Below are 19,744 nucleotides of genomic sequence, written 5' to 3'. Positions count from 1 at the left end.
TTCTGCCTGTTTGTTTTAGATCCTGGACATGCCTAGTGGACTTGGAAGGGCTCAATATGAGGCACCTCTGGCGGCCTGGGGTGAAGGCCCTGCTCAGGATCATCGAAGTGGTGGAGGACAACTACCCTGAGACCCTGGGGAGGCTCCTGATCGTGAGAGCACCACGGGTCTTCCCCGTGCTCTGGACCCTGGTGGGTGAAACCTGGGCTCTGCAGGGTCACTGGCACTTGTGCAGGCAGGGAGGGAGAGCCTCCAGGAGAATCTCCAGGCAACCTGTGGTGAGCTCCTGAAGAGGCCACAGCAGAGCCAGGCCATGGGGTTCCTCCCTGGCTTCTGGTGACGGCCATCCACCAGGACAGGATGAGAAACCTGAATGGGAATGCCCCATTCCACCCAAACTTGGTGGGCTTTCGTATAGATGGGGAAAGACAGATACCTTTTAATCTCATGCTTTAGGACACTGAAGGGTAGTAAATAGTAAATAATGAATCTGGTTCTGCCTGGTGCTTGCTGACTGCTCTGGCAACGGGAGAATGTGGCTGTTACATTTCTGGTGAGGTTTGTAGGTGAGGCAGTGGCTGCAGGCTCCTCTACATGAAGCAGTTGTGAGACGATGATACAGAGAGAGAGAACATTTTCCATTTGTAATCCCTCTCTTTGGGCAGTGCCTCAGAGCTCTGACATTCTTCACAGTGCTGAGACGGTCCAGGCTGGAGCCCAAAGCGTCGTTGTGAGATGTCTCGGTGTCTCCAGCTGCCCTCAGTGACAGCCACGTCCTGCTGTCTTTCAGGTCAGCCCCTTTATCAATGAGAACACACGGCAGAAGTTCCTCATCTACAGCGGCAACAACTACCAGGGCTCAGGAGGGCTGGTGGACTATGTGGACAAGGACGTGATCCCAGACTTCCTGGGAGGAGACTGCATGGTGGGTTTGCTCCCTTCTCAGTGCAGGTGCAATCTGGAGCTGATTGCCTCTTCCTCACACGCTGGCCTTCCACTGCCTTCTGGAAGGGTTAGCCTGTGTGCTGGCCAGCATCCCGCTGCTCTGGGCACGGGGCACTGCCCCCTGTGTGGTGCTGCTGCCCTGGGATCCCAGAGCAAGGAGGGCAGCTCTCCACAGGGAGCTCGCACAAACCGTGGGAGGTGCAGTGAACTGAGAGCCACGGTGCAGATGTGGCCCAGCTGATGGTGTGTGAGGGCCAGCAGCTGTTCCTGGGTCACTCTGGAGCATCCTGACCCTGCTGTTTGTCCGTGTGGCCATTGCAGTGCACGGTCTCAGAGGGGGGACTCGTCCCCAAGTCCCTGTACCAAACCGAGGACGAGACGGAGAACTCGGATCACATCCGCCTGTGGACAGAAACCATCTACCACTCTGCAAGCGTCCTCAGAGGAGCCCCACACGAGGTACAGAGCACAGCTTGGGGTGCTGGGCTGGGACAGGGACGTGTCCCCTCTGCTGGGGCTGCCTGCAGCAGCCGAGGGCTCCCGCAGAGGGAGCAGGAGAGGGCTCGGCAGCAGCTGCTGTTCCTGGAAGGGAACAGCTGGAAGTGTGGGAGCTCAGAACAGCAGTTTGAGCAGCAGTGTCTCTTATCTCTACTATGGCCTGATTTTCTGTAAGGTCCAGTCTCTTCCTTCTCCCCCTCCTCATGAGAGAAGTAAAGGCCACTCAGTTTCCCTTCTGACAGGTCAGCTCCCGTTCCCAGCGGCGGAGCTGGGACAGTCATGGGGTGATAAAGGAAGGTGTGTGCTGGGAGCTGCTTGATAGGAGTCACCAGGAAGCAGCATGTCCCAAAAAAGAGCAATTAAGTGTCAAATCAGTCTTCTGGCCTCTCTGATGGGGAGTGACTCTGATTTGGCTCTTGGCTGTGTCCTGCTTTGTGCCGCAGTTCCACTGAGGTTTTCCTAGAACAACTCATTTACAAGCAACTCTGATATGGGGAGAAAAGTAAAAACACCTTAGTGGGGGTACTGTGGTAGGGTTGGGAGTGGGAATTGGTGTGTATCCCCCTCAGGAATCAAGACCATCCGGCAGCTGAAGGATTGTGGAGCCATCTGTTTGCCCCAGAGTGGGGAGGAGCACACTGCTGCTACCTGAGCTCCTGACCCTGCAAGGGGCTAGTTCTGTTCCTTTCTTAGATACTTGTGGAGATCCTGGAAGGGGAATCCGTCATCACCTGGGACTTTGACATCCTGAAGGGAGATGTGGTGTTCAGCCTCTTTCACTCCAAACGAGCTCCTGAGCCAAGTCACAAAGAAGCCACATCACCAAATCCCTCTGCTGCAGGGGACAACGTGCAGCTCATCGACAAGAGCTGGGTGCTGGGGGTGGATTACAGCCGGGTGGAGTCTCCTCTGGTCTGCAGAGAGGGAGAGAGCATCCAGGTCAGAGGGCTTTGGGTCCTGCCGTGGGTTCAGAGTCCTGCAAACTCCAAAGTAATCGAGTGGGAGGGAAGAAATTGATGACATGGGAAATCAGGTACTGCTAGAAATGGGAGCTGTGCTCATTCCCAACAGCAGGAGGAGGGGGGATTCTGCCCCTCTGCCCCCTCAGGTGAGACCCCACCTGCAGAGCTGCCCCAGCCCTGGGGCCAACAGCAGCAGGACGTGGAGCTGCTGGAGAGAGTCCAGAGGAGCCCAAGGAGATGCTCCAGGGGCTGGAGCCAGGCTGGGAGAGCTGGGGGGGCTCACCTGGAGAGGAGAAGGCTCCAGGGAGAGCTCAGAGCCCCTGCCAGTGCCTAAAGGGGCTCCAGGAGAGCTGCAGAGGGACTGGGGACAAGGGCTGGAGGGACAGGACACAGGGAATGGCTTCCAGTGCCAGAGGGCAGGGCTGGATGGGAGATTGGGCAGGAATTGTTCCCTGGGAGGGTGGGCAGGGCCTGGCACAGGGTGCCCAGAGCAGCTGTGGCTGCCCCTGGATCCCTGGCAGTGCCCAAGGCCAGGCTGGACATTGGGGCTTGGAGCAACCTGGGATGGTGGGAGCAGATGGGATGAGCCTTAAGGTCCCTTCCCACCCCAACCATTCTGTGATCATTTTCTGGATACCCTGTGAAAGTGGGAAATTTACAGCGAGCCATTGGAAAGAGACTCCAAGCTAAAATTCTTATGGAAAGTAAGCTAAATAAGCTTTTTTCGTTTTTTCTACTGGTACTCCAGGGCTGTGTCTCAGGCAGGTGAGACAGGTGAATGCACCTGTGCTGGGTCATTCAGCCACTCCCCACGGCACCCGTGGTCACCTGCTGTCCCTGCCTCTCTGCAGGGCTCCCATGTCACCCGCTGGCCTGGCTTTTACATCCTGCAGTGGAGGATGCACGGGCCCCTGCCCTGCTCCAGCTCCAGCCTCCCACGTGTGGACGACGTCCTGGCCTCCCTGCAGGGCTCCGGCCACAAGTGCAAGCTCATCTATTACTACGAGGTGCTGGCCTCCAAGGACTTCAGGTAGGGCATTTACAAGGGGTTTAGCACGAGTTGCAGTGAGTGTGAGTGAAACACGTGGATATCAGAGACCCCACAGGGGTGTGTTTCACTGGCAGGTGGAGAGGGACACAAAATTGGTTGAATTGGTGGCGTTTTGTGCATCCAGTCTCCTCTGGTGCTGTTTTTTACAGTTCCCTTGACTCTGTCCACACTGGAATTTGTGCTTCACAGCTGCCTGAAGAACAGGAGGTTTTTGACTCAGGAGGGTTTTTATCTTAGTCAGGGATATTTTGAGAAGCTGCTTTTGGAGTGATTTAAATATCAGCTGGGCTATTTCCCGGATGGTTTTGTTTGGCACTTGAGAAGGATGAGCACTTCTGAACAGGTGAACAGCCAGCCTTGGCAGGGTGTGCCTGGCTTCCTCCTTCAGTGCCAGAAGCACCTCCCCAACTCCTGTAATCCGAGTTCTGTGCAAGTCCTTGACCCTTCCCTAGAGCTGGAGGAGGCATTGGGCAGAACAGATTTGAAGGTGGTGAGTTTGAGGTGTGACCTGGCCAGGTCCTGTGTAGTCAGAGCAGCAGAAATGCCTCACTCCAGTCATTCTTGTTCCATGGGGCTCTTCCTGAGCCCAGCCTCCTTTTGGAAGGAGGAGCTGGAGATGCTGAGTTGGAACTGCTGTTCAGCAGCCTGGAGTCCTTGGGTTCACAAGGCTGCATTTGGAGTGCTCTGGAGCTTTCCTTTCTCCTCAGGGACAGCTCCCAGAGGCTCCAGCTGTGTCCCCTTCCCCAGAACAATAGTCAGAGACAAGGAATAATATCTGTAACTGGGGAAAAGTGTCTCTGACTGATTAATTTTTCATCGTGACACAGAGATTCTTAGAGAGCGAGTGGGAAATTATAGGCCAAAAAGCACTTGTGTGTGGTAGAGAGGGGGAGCTGATCTGTGGGAGGAGTAGTTACCCCTTAATTGCTGTCTTCCTAACAGCACATCTGTTCTGTCCCATCCCAGGGGATCCATGTCGAGCCTGGAGTCTTGCAACAGCGGCTTTTCCCAGCTGAGTGGAGTCACCACATCCTCCAGCCAGTCCCAGAGCAGCTCCCACCTCTCCAGATAGCAGAGCCCAGGCTACAGCAGCACGGGGACCCCCAAACCAAAGAGCTCCGGGGCTGAGCCTTTGGACACAGAGAGGCCTCTGGGAGCTGCTTCAACCACAAAAACTGAAATCCCAAGGGCAGGTTCAGGAGTTCTGGGTCAGCTGCCTGCTTCTCAGTAGCCTCCTTCACCACCTGCGGGTTTTGGGTGCCTGTGGGTTTGCAGGAATCCGTTCCACCCCAAAGGGCTCCTCCCATCGGTCCTTTTCCCACGGAGGAGGCTGATGCTGCCTTACCTGTTGGACCTTTAGATAATCCCTGGGTGCCCACGGGGTACTGGTGCCACCCTGGGCAGTCAGATGGGCATCCCAGGGGCAGGGCCTCGGAGGGAGCTGCCAACACTGAGTACAGGTAGCATGGTTCAGAAATCACTTCCAGGCCAAACCAAAAACCTCTTCTGGTCTGGCAGGATGCTCTGGGAGATGTGTTGGATTTTTTTAACTCTGCTGAGAAACGAAGTCAAAATGTTTTGGTTTTTGTTTTTTTTTTTAGCAATTCCAGGCATTGGATCTGCCTTTAATGAGTGGCATCTTCCAAACTATTGTTTCTCTTTACTCAGGTTTACAGCAATAATGAGTAGGTCTGTCCCATTCCCGACTGGATGGGAACTGAATCCAATCCTAAAGGGCTAAGAAAAGCAATATTTGATTTCCTGAAGGCACAAGATTTTCTGGCAGTATTACAGAACTTGCTTCTTTTAAACATGAGCTCACTTGAAACCTTTCAGAGAGGCACGTATGTATGTAAGCACTTACCGAAGCCTATTTATTCTATACTAGCTTATTTTAAATTAATTTTTAACTTATTTATAATGTCAGAAATTACTATTTATTAAATACGGTCACCTTTTTTTAACGGGATGAACTTTGTTTTAGAAAGGAATAACTGATTGTCTTCAATCCCAAGCAATCTTCCTGCTTGGGTCCTGATCTTTGTGGTCGCTGGATGTTCTCGCAAAAGGGCTGCATTGGAGTAAGGGCTGTGTCACCTTCCTGGCAAGAGTCCAGTGCTTTTTTTTGGACTGTTTTTTAGGATGAACAAACAAGGATTGAGTTCAGGAGTTGTCATGAAGATGCACTGTCTTCCTACACACCAAAAATGCCAAGTTTGTCCCTAATCTCTGATTGTTCCTGTAGTCAGCCTGGGGAGCAAAGTTATCCATGTTCTTGTCCAGGTGAAAAAAAAAAACCAAAAACCCCCAAAAACCAGGTGTCAAATGCCCACCAAGTTTTTATTCAGGAATCTGAAGTTGTTCCTTCCCATCCTGCTTTTTTTAATCGCTGGTTTTGAAGCACCAGTCTCTGCCAAAGGAGAAAAGAGCCAAAATATTTGGGACAATGAGAGACGAAGAACTTGATGTGGTTTTGAGTTGTTTGGTGGGGTTTTTTAAGGACTGGAGCCAAGGGAGTCACTCTGCACCTTGTATCTCTCCCTGTGAACAGATAATTTGGTTATGTAGAGCTCAGGGAAGTTCTGATTTCCAATTCTCAGTTGTTCCATAGACTTTAATGCTTCTCCCAGACAAATGAAACTTCTGTCTCTGGCATTTCAGCATAACTGGAGTCTGATAAAGAGGGACAAATATCACCTTTCATCTGGAAAGTCAGGAATTCTGGAAGGAAGAGTGCATATGTGTATCCCTCATAGAAAATCCTTGACCCAGAGTAAAATCTGATTCTAGGAACAGTTTCAGACTCCCAAAGCCCCAGGAGCAAATGCAGCCCTGTCTCCTCCGAGCTGTTTCAGGATTTTACCTTCCCTTCTCACGTGGTTGCTCACATCCTACAGTGGCAACCTTCCTGTTCCCTGGGTTTGCTCTGGGTAAGAATCTCTTCCTTTGCCCTGGATTTCTTAATTTTATTTTATTTTGAAAGGTGGTATATGCTGTTTTCTGCCCACCAGAAGTTTTGGGTGTTTAACTTTTGTCAGTGAAGCACCTAGAACTCGGGCCCTGGCAGATCTCTGAAGGGTGAGGTCTGGTTCCACCGAGTGTTCCTGGCTCTGGGGATATCCCAATCCCAGTTTTTCCCCTTGTCCCTTGGCAGTATCACTGCTCTGCCCATCGGAGGTCATGGCACAAGTCTGTGAAGCAGCTTGTGACCTGTCCTTGGCAAGGCTGCCTGGTTTATCCCACCTGACAATTCGCTTTGAAACCAATTTAAATAATTCATTTTTTTTTTCTTTTTCTCCTGAATGTTAACAGGAGAAAGGGAACAACAGCCTGGATGCTGTGCTGTGCTTTTTAAACCTGTCCTTGTGAACTGCGGATACCAGAGACACAGAATTCTTCTACGTCACCCTTTTCCCCCTCAAACGACATCAGTGTGCTTTAGAAAATAAACTCAGAGGTTTTTTTCACGGTGAGCTGAGTCCGGGAGGGGTTCTGGATCCTCAGAAGTCTCCTAAGCCAGAACCTTGGGAAATGGCCTGGTTTTGGGTGATGCATCAAGGCCCTCCCCAGCAGCTGCTCTGCAGTGGGACCAATGAGCTGGGGCTGAGTGCAGGGAACGAGCTGCTAATTAAAAACCTGGCTCCCAGGCAGCTGGTGCAGATATTCCCTATGCAAACACAACCCCTACCTCAGCGCTGCTGCCAGGGCTCGTGGTGTGGGGCAGTGCCGGTGCTGTGCGAGGTGCCAAGGGCCGTGCCAGGGGTCGCAGTGAAGTGCAGCCAGCTGTGACACCTTCATTCCCAGTGAGTTCTCCAGGTCTGCCCCACTCCCTGGGGCCCGTCCCAGGCCTGGGAAGGGCAGACAGACAGGATGGGTGTTGGAGGGCCTCAGCTGTCGTTCAGGGCACAGTGCTGAGCCATTTTTGAGAAGGGGAAGGGCTGAGCCCCCGGGGCATCGGGGCGCTGTGAGCCGGCACTCGGGGCTCTCACACGGAGGCACCGCAGCAGCTCAGCGCCTCCTCAGCTCCCGTAGTCACTGCTGGGAACAGAATTCCCGACGCTCACCGGGCCAGGGAATCCTGTGACTGAGCTGCAGCTGCGTCCCTTGGCTCAGCCAGTCCCGTTCTGTCTGTTCCCTTTAGGAACTGTGAAGGACAATTTGTAGTCCCACTTTGGTTTATTTTTTTGGAAATGCCATAATCCACTCGCCATTCCCAGTAGGAAGGGCAAGCCCAGCTGTCCCCCACACTGGGAAGATGCTGGGGCTGAGGCCAGCCCTGCTCCAGGCAGGGAATCCCTCATTTCAAAAGGCATTTTACGAGCTCACACTGTTTCAATATCCCCAATGTTTGTACTGTGAGCAATTAATGCAAGGAACAGCTATTAGAAACTTAGAGCTGCTGTCAAAGATTCCTGCATGCAATTAGCTTTAACATTCCTCCAACACATTTGTGATGCTCCTTACATCTGATTATTTCTCTCTTGGAAGGTGAAATTGGTGTCGTCACATTTGCTGGCTTTTGGTGACACCACCACCCACTTCCAAGCTTTCAAGTTACATGTTAGTTAAATGGGCATTAATTAAGTGTTTTAGCAGCTCTTACTTTCTCTCCTTTGCAGCTGGCTTTGGTTTTATACACTGTAATCCTCATTTTTCTCAGCCCAAACCCTCAAACCTCCTCTAAGAGGCCACTGCAGGGTGCTGAAATAACAGATGTCCTCCAGTGCTGGTGTCTGTGGGTCCTGGTAGAGCTGTACTTCTGGGTATGTGGGAAATAAAACATCTCTGAGAACATGTGGGATTGCTTGATCCAACTGTTGAAATTACAAGGCGATGAAAATTCAAGCCTGTGTGCTGTTCTCTTTGCTTCCCAGAAGCAGAAGTAAGGCCTGTATTCACTTTTTCCTGGTTTTAACTAAAATATTTGGGCTTTTTTCTACAGAACCAGCATCTTTTGTTTAGTTCCTTAGCACAGAGTGGGCTGGAACAGCACATCCTGCAGTGTGGGTGTTATTAAAAAAAAGAGCCCGTGGGTTCCCCTAGGCTGGCTGAGGTTAACTGGGAAAGGATCAGCTGCACATCAGGAATTCTGAGTTTCAGGCAGGTAGCACTAATAGACTTTATTCAAGTTTCAAGTAACTTCCTGTAAGTCATAGAAAAATAGTGTCTCTTGGTTACAGGCTGATTTGATGCCAACACTGGCACAGAAATTACACATCCTTTACTCAGAGAGGTAAAAAGGGAGTGAGTGCATAAAGATGTGTGGGGCTCAGACAGGCTCTCACCCCTCTGCAGCATCCAAGGGGCTCCTCCAAGGCTGGGTTTCCCTCAGGGGGAAGCAAACTCAAGCTCAGTTTCAATGTAACTGTGCACAGGCCTGTTCCAGATGTTCAGAGGAGGTTCCCCCAGGATCCTGGCTGGTCCCTCTGAGGAGTGCCCGTCTGGGGCAGGGCAGCCCAGTCTGTGCCACGCCAGGCTGTCCCTGTCTGTGCCCTTCCCCACGGGACAGCTCCAGGCTGTGTCAGCGCTGGGTCCCTCCGAGCCGGGCAGAGCCTTGGGCTCCCAGGAGTTGGGGAGATGCACAAATGGAACCTAGGGCCTGACAGGGCTTTTTGTGGTGCTGTGCTGCAGGAGCTGCCCCAAAACACAGCACTCATCACCCTCTGGGGCTGCTCTGGCCTGAGGGTTGGTCAGAAAACACTCCAGCCCTGCACGGGGCTGTCACAACCCTGTGTGTCACCCCTGAGCCACCACCGTGGCCGGGACAGCAGGGCTCTGCTGGCACTGGCTGCTGCACCTGCTTCAACATTTTGGAACAAACCTTTTGTCACTTTTCTGATTAAAATCTGAGCTCGGCGAGGAAGGGCAGACATTGACTGTAATACCCTTAAGCCCAGCTTTGTACTAGAAGCAGTTTAACTTGCATCTTAAAAAGTACTGCTCAGGTGAGCAGGGATCTTTCTGAGGTGCCTGTAACTTGCATCCCTCACCTGTTTCCCTCGTTTTGGAAGGAACCAGCCCATCTCCTGTCCTGTTGCAGCTGTGGAATTCCCTCACCCCAGAGATGTCCTGCATCCCCTAATACTGCAGTCCTGGGTGCTGGGGCAGCAGAGGAAAGGAAACCACAGCCTCAACAGGGCAGCTGTTGGGCTGAGGCTCCTCAGGCAGCAGTTTGAGGCTCCCAGCGGGAATAGCCGCAGTCCCAGTTGGGGCTGAGGGGCGAAGCAGGGTGAAATACCTCACCCCATCCATGACTAAAGGAGCTCTTGCTTTGGGTCCTGAGTGTCCTCGGGCTCCTGAACATCCTCCTGGTCCCAGGCAGCAGAGGTGGGGCTGTGAGGGGTGTGCCCGTTGATGTCCCTCAGCGGGAGGTAGCGATAGTTGCGGTCCCGGTGCTGCCGCCGCCCCTGCAGCACCAGCCCCACGTTCCCCAGGGCACTCAGCACAAGCAGCAGCGCCAAGGCAGAGCTCAGGGAGAGCCACGAGCCCCTGTGGGACACACAAATCACATCAGCAACCATTCACCTGTGGCACGTGTGCCCAGGGTGCAGAGAACTGTCCTCCCCTCTCTGTGGGCCTGCTCTCAGGCAGGAGAGAACCAGGGAATCCTGTAGGTTGGAAAAGCTCTCCAAGATCATCGAGTCCAACCATGCCCCCAGCACTGCCCAGGCCACCACTATCCCATGTCCTCAAGTGCCACATCCACACAGCTTCTAAACCCCTCCAGGGATGGGGACTCTCCCACCGCCCTGGGCACCCTGTGCCACTGCCTGACCATCCCTTCTGTGAAGAAATTTCCCCAATATCCAGTGTAAACCTCCCCTGGCACTATTTGAGGCCGTTTCCCCTTGTCCTGTCCCTGTGATCAGGGCCCGACCCCCCCGGCTGTCCCCTCCTGTCAGGGAGTTGAGCAGAGCCACAAGGGCCCCCTGCGCCTCCTTTTCTGCAGATGAACACCCCCATGCTCTGTGACAGCCTCTGAGATGCACAGTGAGCACCACACTTACTCTGACAGAGAGAATTTGTCTTTGCTCTTCTCCTTTTTCTGGGAGGCCAAACACTGTCCGGCTGGAAAACCAAGAGGGAAGAAAAGTGGGGCAGGGTGTAAAATTCCACTAAAGAAGAGCAAGGTTAAGCAGAGCTGGTGCCTAAGCAAACACCATCACGCACTAAAGCTGCTCTTCCAGCTTTTTTCCAAAGCCCACCCCCCTGCAGTCGGGTACCTCTGTGTAAGTGGTCCTGCAGTGCCCCGTGGTGGGTGATGTTGCAGCTGCCCGTCTCGGGGTCACACGGACACGAGTGGTCACACGCACAGCGGCTCCGGCAGTTCGGCCCAAACCAGCCCAGGGGACACTCTGGGGATGGGATCACAAAGGGATTGGTCATTGCCAAAGCTCCACCTGCTCTGGGACCAGCCAGGCTGTGGCTGCAGCAGCCTGGGAGCACCATGCTGGGAGTTCAGGGCTGCTCTCTGGTGTGCCTCAGAGGGAAGCTTGTGTAGAACTGGGATCACAGAATCATGGAATGGCAGGAGTTGGAAAGACTTTAAAGCTCATCTAGTGCCACCCCCTGCCATGGGCAGGGACACCTTCCACTAGCCCAGGTTGCTCCAAGCCTCATCCAGCCTGGCCTTGGACACTTCCAGGGATCCAGGGGCAGCCACAGCTTCTCTGGGCAGCATCGCTGGGATGGGATTGGCTGAGTGTTCCCAGGCTGGAACAGAGCATCACTGACAGAGTCAGGCACCCAGGAAGTTCACACCCCACTGTAATGAACTCATTCACTCAGATACCGGGGGGCCTGGAGTGGTTACAGGAGGCAGAAGAGGGCCAGCTCTGTTAGCACTGGCACAAGGAGTGAGGGTGGGATGGCAGGACAGCCCTCTGGAGCATTCCACAGGTGCTGACCTGCACCACCTGATGCCTGGGCTACAGCAGGGCCTGGTGCAACACCCTGGGGTAGAGGATGTTTTGTGTTCACTCGGGGGCTCTGGGAAAAGAATGCAGTTCTTTGGGGCTGACACTAAACAAGAGTCCACAATTTTCTGTTGATGAAGCAAACTCCTATTTCCTCTCTGCTCCTTCCTGTCCTTTTTAGCCCATTTGGGTAGGACAGGCAGGCCCAGAAGAGCTGGGAGCCGGCTGGTGGCATTCAGGCCTGAGCTACCCTGGCAAAACTGTCCCTTTGCTTACATGAGGTGGCTCAGAGGCGACACCAAATGCTGTCCCCAGCCCCGGAGGTCGCTTAGAGCAGCCCTTACCAAGCTCACAGCTGATGCTGTAGAAGCACCAGGCTCCATGCACGGGGTCACAGGAGCTGCTGTGCTGGCACCAGCACTTCTGCTGCAGCATTCCCTGTAGGAACCAGGAGCACAAGCTCCAGGACACAAGCAGAGATGTCACCAGGGCCCTGGAAGCAGAGGTGAGCAATCCCAGCACACAACCACAGCTCAGGGTGTGGAGGGATGCTCAGCAATAACAGAGTGTGTGCCCTGAACAAGGAGCAAGGGCTTGAGTGCCTCACACCAAGCCAACTGTAGATGCTCCAGCTGCAGTTAAACTCACACTGCCAGAAAAGAGCAGTCCAGCCCACAGGGTGGCCTTTCCCTTCCCTGCTGCCCCTCGGGCAGGCAGCTGTTGGAAGGGGGTTCCCACTCCCCTCTCCCTGGCTGTGAAGTGGCAGGGGAGGAGCAGTCAGCATTTACCTTCAGTGCAGTTGCTGCCAGTCCAGCCGGCGTCACAGAGGCATCCAGCTGTGCAAACACACGGAACAGGCGTTACTGACAGGACAAAAACACTTGGGAGCAGCAAGGACTTGAAAGCAGGAGCCTCTGCCTCTTGAGGTGCCCTCTTAGCCCGCCAGTGAACCCCCAGAAGAGGAACCCTGCGCTCACACAAAGGGTGGGTTCACACACTCCCCTCCCCTGACGCCAAATGCAGCAGAATCCCGGCAGACGGAATTCACAGCTCTGGGTCAGCCACTGCCAATAGCTGCACCCACCAGGCTCTGCCCAGCCACTGCACTGGGGCACACTGAATGAGAATTGAGTCAGGACAGGAAAAGAGTAACAGGATTGGGCACGGAGGGGCAGAAGCTGGGGGCAGACATTCCAGCAATTCCTACGTTCAGATTCATGGAAGAGCAGCAACTGCACACTTGTAAAAATTATCAAGTAGGAGAGGCAAGTAAAGAAGGAACAGTAAGAGAAGAGGGCAGAAGCAGCTGCTGTCACACAGCATAATACACAGCCCTGCCCATCAGCAGCCTCACGAAAAACCCTGGGGCAGAAAGAGAAACTGAGGCACAGAGCTCGAAGTTTCCAGTCCCGAGCCCCAGCCCAGCCGCGCCGCTGGCTCCTGAAGGACACGGGTGTGCCTCAGACGCTGGAGGAGAGGGGAAGCAGGCAGGCACACGATATTCCCCAAGGGTATTCCCCAGGGCTGCCCCCAGGTCCCGCCTCCCTGCGGCGGCGCGGGCCCCCGGGTGTCACCCAGCGCTGGGACTCACAGGCGCTGCAGACGCCGTGCAGGCTGCAGTTGGCGGGGCCGCAGTCCAAGGTGTCGCAGGCGGGGCCCGCCCAGAAGCGGCCGTGGCAGCGGCAGTGCCCGGCCACGCAGAGCCCGTGGCCGCTGCAGTCAGGAGGGTCACAGCCCGGCTCGTGCACGCACACCACCGTGGAGATGCTCCGGGGACACCGCCACATGCTGTCAAAGGAGCTGGGGACAGCAGAGGGGACAGCGTGAGCACCGCGCTGCCCAGCCCAACCCCCGTTAGAGAACCCGGAGATTTCTTCCTGAGCCACGCTGGCAAACGTGAACATTAATACTGGGCAAATGTAAACATGAAACTACATTGGAGTCAATGTTTTGAATGCTAGGTGTCATTTCAGGTATGGAATTACAGAAGCAACAGTCTTCCTGAAAGCAGACCCAGCTCCCCTCATTTTGGCACCCAGCGCACGTTTTTCTTGAATGTTATTTGCTTTGATATACATAGTATCGCTGTAGTTATGGCAACTGGATGTCAAATCCCTTCAGGTTTACAGTCAGAACTGAATAAAAAGTTGAATTTGAAACAAAATATTCTTTAGAGTCCCTCCAAAGAGGCAGGGCAGGGTCTCCCAGTCAGCGTTTCTCTTCCATAATAATAAGCTGCTGATGGATCTCTGCTAATTCCCATGGATGTGTAGCTCTGAATCTCCCAGACTAAGAGCTGCTGCCTTATCCAATTCCCACATCAGCCACTCAGTCACAGCCACAACTTTGCTGCCTGTCTGGAACCAGCTCAGCTTTAATCCTGGATGACTAAGTGGAAAAAGCATGGAGTCACTCAATCTCTTTAAATTCTAGAGCTGCTCTCCCTCACTTGCCTTTGCTGTGCCCTCCCAGCCAGGCCAGGGCGTGGGGCTGGGCAGCCCTGGGCACGGGGCAGCAGCACCTACCAGTGCTCAGAGGGGTAGTTGGCCAGGGTCCCGTTCAGGACCAGCGTGGCTGAGCCTCCACCATCCAGGTTGATAGCGTTGATGACTCCCTGCTCCTTCAGGAATTCTGCCATTTCCCACAGGTTGACCCTGCAAAGCAGAAGTTGTTTGTTGATTTGCCTTCAGTGAAGCTGTTAGGTCAGGATCTTGGTGCTCTCCGTGGTGGAAGGGGAAGCTCTCCCATTCCAGGCACCCTGAGGAGGGCTGTGTGAGCCTCTTCTGGCTCTCCTGAGCTCTGCCAGTCTCTGCCTTAAAACATGTCCCTAACAGCTGCAGTGTCCCTCCAGTCCCAGGAATTTAAGACCTTACCCTCTGGATTCCGTCTGTCCATCCACATGAACCAAGACCAGCTGGCCCTGACGGTCGTGTCCCACCGCAGTCCTGGCTGAGATCACATTGATGAACCTGTCGAAGGTTCCTGCAGGAAGGGAACAACTCACACTCAGCTGAGGGACAGAACGGGCTGCGAAGATACATCTGTCTGCCAAAGAGCTCCCAGCAAGAGCCTCATCTGAACTGAAACACAATGAGAGCACAGCACAGGCTCCTCTCGTTCATCCAAGCCCTACAGAAGCGCTCTTGATTAAGTTTTTGTCTGGCACCAGGGACAAAGCAGGAGATTCACAATCCTTTGGCTTTAAACTCCTTGTAAGAGGCACCTGCTTTGAGTTTCTCTGGACAGGTTAGACAGGATAGGAATTCTTGCCTGTGAGGGCGGGGAGGCCCTGGCACAGGGTGCCCAGCGTGGCTGTGGCTGCCCCTGGACCCCTGCAAGTGTCCAAGGTTGGACGTGACTTGAAGCAACCCGAGATGCTGGAAGGTGTCACTGCCCTGGCAGGGGTGGGGAATAAGATGGTCTTTACGGTCCTCCCAAGCCAAACTATTCCATGATTCTATGAAAGTTGGCTTTCTTATGTGCCCCTTCTCCCAAGAGTCCCAGGGGAAGGAAAATCCATGGCCAGGCTGAAGCCAGGCCCCGCAGTATTTACCTGTGGTTTGAATGTCACTGCACTCAGCCACCCGGCTCTGGTTGATGTACACCTCTCCATTCCTCAGCAGCCAAACCACCCCACTCACAAGCTGCACAAAAGGGTTTGATTGGTCCAGGACATCCTCCTCAGACAGGTAACTAGGAACAGAGCGCAGGAGGGTTACCCACAGTCACAGCATATCATGCTAAAGCCTCTCCTGCTGCCAGCAGGCTCCTGAAGCAGGGAGAAGGGCAGAAGATGGTGGAATGAAGGATAGCTACATCCAAAAGCAGGGGCCAAGCAGTGTGAAACATCAGTTTAGCAGCCAGAGCAGCCCATTCTCTGCTCTTCTGCACAAACCCACAGCTAATGACGGTCCCAGCCCACTGTGCCTCAAACACTGCAGCCAGCAATGGCAGCAATGGCAGCAACGTGGCCAGTGGATCTGAGCCAGGGTAACAAGGGCAGAAAGCATCTGGCAGAACACAAGGACACAGCCACTGCCACATACTCAGGGATCTGTGGGAGCAGCTGTAACATCTTGTTGCCTGTCAGCTCCTGTTCTCCAAAAATGTGACACCAAACAGCTTTGGAGAGCGTTTGGAGCTACAGCATCCAGCTTGCCCACAGCTGCACTGGATGCTACCTGCTCCTTCCATCTGGGAAGGAGGTTCCCCTGCTCCTGCAGACAGCAGAAGGACTGTTCAGCTGCCACCTCCGTGCTCAGGTGTTGTGTGTCACCACAGGGTGCTTCCCGAGGGATACTGCTCTCTCCTGAATTAGGGTGATGAGCAACGCCTGCCTCATCAGAGCCTGGTGCTGGGGGATGTCTGCAACTGAGAGGACGGGAGCAGGGGCTGGAGCTGGACAGATGTGCTCTGCCAGAGGTTTGGGTTTAAAGGTGACTTTTCTGATGCTTTGTGGGAGCTGGATGCTCAACTTTTACTTGTTTGGTATCCGTGACTGTGGGCAAACAAAGCTTTGTGCTTTGTAGAAAAGTGTAATTGCAAATACCTGAACAGAAAAGATGCAAAAGGAATTCTCTTTTCCCATGGGAACAGGAAGACAACACGAACATGGCTGAAAAGAGATCAAACTACAGAATAGTTTAGGCAGGGACTGAGTGCTTTTAAAGCCTGGATTCACCCTGTTAGCCCAGCGAGTGGCAGCAGCTTTGCAGGGTGGGGTAACTGTGGCCTGGACTGTCCTGCTGGTCGTGATGCAGGGCAAAGGAGTGAAGCTGTGAACGAATTTCCCCACTGTCCTGACAGGCAAAATTACTTACACCCAAACTGTTTTTCTGATTATGGTTTGGAAGGCACAAAGCCACCAAACACCACGATAGCTCCATTTAACAGGGACATCCTGCCAGAGCAGGGGAGCAGCAGGGCAGAGCTGAGGTTAAGGACTCAACAGTGACCCTGAAATTGCTGTTTGTCCCCTCCACAGAAGCCCCTCACTGAAAGAACACATCACTCACCCACCCAGCTGCTCTCACATAAAGCAAGGCCATGGTACTCAGAGCTGTAGAGCTGTCAGAAAGGCTGCAAGATAAAGCCCTGCCTTGGCACACTCAGTATGGCTTTGCAGGGATCCTTCCTGAGGCCTGCGGGTGAGCTACCAGAAGGGTGGAGGATACAGCTTCCAGGCTGCTGCTGTATCTTCTGAGACAATCAGAAGGGTCCTGGGAGCCCTTCTGTGACTTTTAGGATCCTCCTGCTGCTGGGGAAGGGCAGCTCTTGGAGGCCTTGCACTCCAGGGAGCACTACAGTCCCCCAGTCAAATATTCCTCATCAGAGGGTGATCAGATCTTCAGTCTCCAGCTGCTTGGGGAGGGTCACATGCCCAGGTGGGCAACAAGGCCAGAGACACCTGGCCTGGACCAGCCACAGTGTGCCCATCCCCTGTGCTGGGCACTGCTGGGGCACCTCCAGTCCTGGGGCAGCTCTGGGCCCCTCATGACAGGAAGGACTTGGAGGGGCTGGAGCATGTCCAGGGAAGAGAACAGAGCTGGGGAAGGGGCTGGAGCACCAGGAGAGGCTGAGGGAGCTGGGAAAGGGGCTCAGCCTGGAGAAAAGGAGGCTCAGGGGGCCCTTGTGGCTCTGCACAGCTCCCTGACAGGAGGGGACAGCCAGGGGGGTCGGGCTCTGCTCCCAGGGAACAGGGACAGGGGAACAGGGACAGGGCAAGGGGAAATGGCCTCAAGTTGTGCCAGGGGAGATTTAGGTTGTATACGGGGAAAATTTCTTCATGGAAGGGATGGTCAGACCCTGGCACAGCTGCCCTGGGCAGGGGTAAAGTCACTGCCCTTAAAGTGTTTCAATAAAGTGTTAATATGGTCAATCACAAGTTTCCCCAGAGGGGATGTGGAGTCTCCATTCCTGGAGATGTTCAAAATCCAACCAGGCATGGCCCTAAGCAGCCCACTCCATCCAACCTTGCTGAGCAGGGTGCTGGATGAGGCACCTCCTGCGGTCCCAAAGCCCAGCCTTCCTGTACTGCAGCCACAGCACACAGACCCCACTCTGCATCTCCTCTGTGGTGAACACAGCCCTCTCCCCTTTTACCCTGCCCAGTGTCCCTGCTGCAAGCTGGGAGAAGACACTGGAACCTAAGCAGCTGGAGATCATAACTTACTGAGCTTCTCTTCATCCTAGGACATGAGCCAACAGCCAGAGATAGCTCCATGAGATACAGCTAGAACATCCCTAGCTTCAGCATTCCAAGTGAGCTTTTACTCTAACTGGGGAGGCCAAGGAAGCAGTGCTGGGTGAGCCTCCTGCCCAGTGATGCCTGAAAGTCCTCAGGCTAGAGAGCATTCTCCAAACACCACCAAGCTCTTACCCGAACACCATGGTGCCATCTTTCCGGATGCCAAACTGAGCATTTTGTAGGCCTCCAGAGTCTCTCACCAACTTCCCATCGCTCACAACGTTCCCAAGGCACTCTCCAGTTTCCATGTTAAAGTACCCGCCGTTCTGGGCCACCAGACACTTCCTGAGCTTTGCAGTCTCCTCCACGGGGGCTCTGCGTTGAGCCTGGCAGCCGCCGGCACCGCCGGGCTCCAGCACGGAGAAGGTCCTGAGGGGGTTCCTCACGAAAGTGAAATGGCCGTAGATCGCCTTGCGGTCGCTGCTCTCTGGGTGGATGTACGAGACAAACGTTCTGGTGACAGCCACCGGGCCGGCCGTGCTCTTGTCGCCGGGCCACGCTTCGTGCGTGACGTGGCCGTACTTGACGGGCTGGCAGTCCCTGACGTGCCTGTGGCCGTGCCGAGGGCCGTGCTGCCAGGGCGGGTACGGCCGCAGCAGAGGCTCGCTGGGGGGGCTCCTGCAAAGACAACAAGGCCCGAGGCCGCAAAAGCGGGGTGATGAGAGCGGCGCGGCTCAGGGTGGCCTCGCTGACACCCCGGGCCCTCTTCTCCCGCGTACCCGGTGTGACCCGCTGCGGTTCAAGGGCGGCCGTCCCGCTTGGCACCCGCTCCACCGGCCCGACCTCAGGGCACCGGCAGCCCCCGGAGCCGGGCACAGCCGCGCTCCGAGACAGGCGGTGCCCGGACACTCACCCGCCGCCGCGGGCCACCTGCAGCGAGCCGAGCACCGCTAACGCGGCCGCCAGGACCGTCCCGATCCCCGCTCGCCCCGATCCCCGTCCCGGGGCCGGGCCCGCCCCGACGCCCGCCCGGCCGGGACCCCGACCCGCGGCCGCCGCCGCACCACACGCCGCCATCTTGGCGGGCGCATGGCGCGCAGGCGGCCGCAGCGCCCCCTGGCGGCTGCCGGGGCTGGGCGGGCATCGGAGCGGGGCCGGGGCAGCTCCCACAGGGACCGGGGCCGGGAACCGGGATAGCGCCAGGGAAACGGGCCGGGAACCGGGATAGCGCCAGGGAAACGGGCCGGGAACCGGGATAGCGCTCCGGACACGGGCCGGGAACCGGGATAGCGCCAGGGAAACGGGCCGGGAACCGGGATAGCGCCGGGGAAACGGGCCGGGAACCGGGATAGCGCCGGGGAAACGGGCCGGGAACCGGGATAGCGCTCCGGACACGGGCCGGGAACCGGGATCGCGCCAGGGAAACGGGCCGGGAACCGGGATAGCGCTAGGGAAACGGGCCGGGAACCGGGATAGCGCTAGGGAAACGGGCCGGGAACCGGGATAGCGCTAGGGAAACGGGCCGGGAACCGGGATAGCGCTCCGGACACGGGCCGGGAACCGGGATCGCGCCAGGGAAACGGGCTGGGAACCGGCATAGCGCCCGGGGAAACGGGCCGGGAACCGGGATAGCGCCAGGGAAACAGGCCGGGAACCGGGATAGCGCCAGGGAAACGGGCCGGGAACCGGCATAGCGCCGGGGAAACGGGCCGGGAACCGGGATAGCGCCAGGGAAACGGGCCGGGAACCGGGATAGCGCCAGGGAAACGGGCCGGGAACCGGGATAGCGCCAGGGTAACGGGCCGGGAACCGGCATAGCGCCGGGGAAACGGGCCGGGAACCGGGATAGCGCCAGGGAAACGGGCCGGGAACCGGGATAGCGCTCCGGACAGGGGCCAGGAACAGGGATAGCGCTCCGGACAGGGGCCAGGAACAGCGATAGCGCTCCGGACACGGGCCGGGAACCGGGATAGCGCTCCGGACACGGGCCGGGAACCGGGATAGCGCTCAGGACACTGGCCGGGAACCGGGATAGCGCTCCGGACAGGGGACACGGGCCAGGAACCGGGATAGCGCTCCGGACAGGGGCCAGGAACAGGGATAGCGCTAGGGAAACGGGCCGGGAACCGGGATAGCGCTAGGGAAACGGGCCGGGAACTGTGATAGCGCTCCGGACACGGGCCGG

The 19,744-nt window shown here is 55.7% G+C and overlaps 2 protein-coding genes across 6 annotated transcripts in view; one reads left to right on the top strand and one right to left on the bottom strand.

The window, feature by feature from the left end:
* Positions 1–8,301, top strand: part of SEC14L5 (SEC14 like lipid binding 5) — a 40,032-nt gene extending 31,731 nt beyond the window's left edge. For all 5 annotated transcript variants that reach the window (XM_040078901.1, XM_040078900.1, XM_040078898.1 and 2 more), the window contains 6 exons: positions 20–191; positions 791–925; positions 1,267–1,404; positions 2,137–2,382; positions 3,257–3,435; positions 4,423–8,301. In XM_040078901.1, the coding sequence (XP_039934835.1) occupies positions 20–191; positions 791–925; positions 1,267–1,404; positions 2,137–2,382; positions 3,257–3,435; positions 4,423–4,528 (976 nt within the window). In that variant the 3' untranslated portion in view covers positions 4,529–8,301. The remainder of the gene's footprint in view (positions 1–19; positions 192–790; positions 926–1,266; positions 1,405–2,136; positions 2,383–3,256; positions 3,436–4,422) is intronic.
* A 242-nt stretch (positions 8,302–8,543) lies between these two features.
* Positions 8,544–18,636, bottom strand: NAGPA (N-acetylglucosamine-1-phosphodiester alpha-N-acetylglucosaminidase). The gene is made up of 10 exons (XM_040079403.1): positions 18,473–18,636; positions 17,752–18,237; positions 14,926–15,065; positions 14,246–14,354; positions 13,898–14,026; positions 12,964–13,172; positions 12,161–12,208; positions 10,680–10,811; positions 10,464–10,524; positions 8,544–9,945 (listed from the first exon to the last, which is right to left on the bottom strand). The coding sequence occupies exons 1-10, from the start codon at positions 18,634–18,636 to the stop codon at positions 9,711–9,713; spliced, it is 1,713 nt and encodes a 570-aa protein (XP_039935337.1). The 3' UTR covers positions 8,544–9,710.
* Between the last annotated feature and the right edge of the window lie 1,108 nt (positions 18,637–19,744).

Source organism: Hirundo rustica, chromosome 15 (assembly GCF_015227805.2).
Source record: "Hirundo rustica isolate bHirRus1 chromosome 15, bHirRus1.pri.v3, whole genome shotgun sequence".
In the NCBI taxonomy this organism is placed as follows: Eukaryota; Metazoa; Chordata; class Aves; order Passeriformes; family Hirundinidae; genus Hirundo; species Hirundo rustica.
The sequence above is the reverse complement of the archived record's forward strand: the minus strand, read 5'-3'. Positions and strand labels throughout refer to the sequence as shown.

Excerpts from the sequence above, each read along its gene's own strand:
- NAGPA (XM_040079403.1), bottom strand. The coding sequence starts at position 18,636 with ATGGCGGCGTGTGGTGCGGCGGCGGCCGCGGGTCGGGGTCCCGGCCGG. Across the intron at positions 14,027-14,245 it reads GGACAGACGGAATCCAGAGG|GGTCAACCTGTGGGAAATGG; the intron begins GTAAGGTCTTAA and ends TCTGCTTTGCAG. Across the intron at positions 10,812-12,160 it reads TGGCAGCAACTGCACTGAAG|AGTGTCCCCTGGGCTGGTTT; the intron begins GTAAATGCTGAC and ends TCCCATCCCCAG.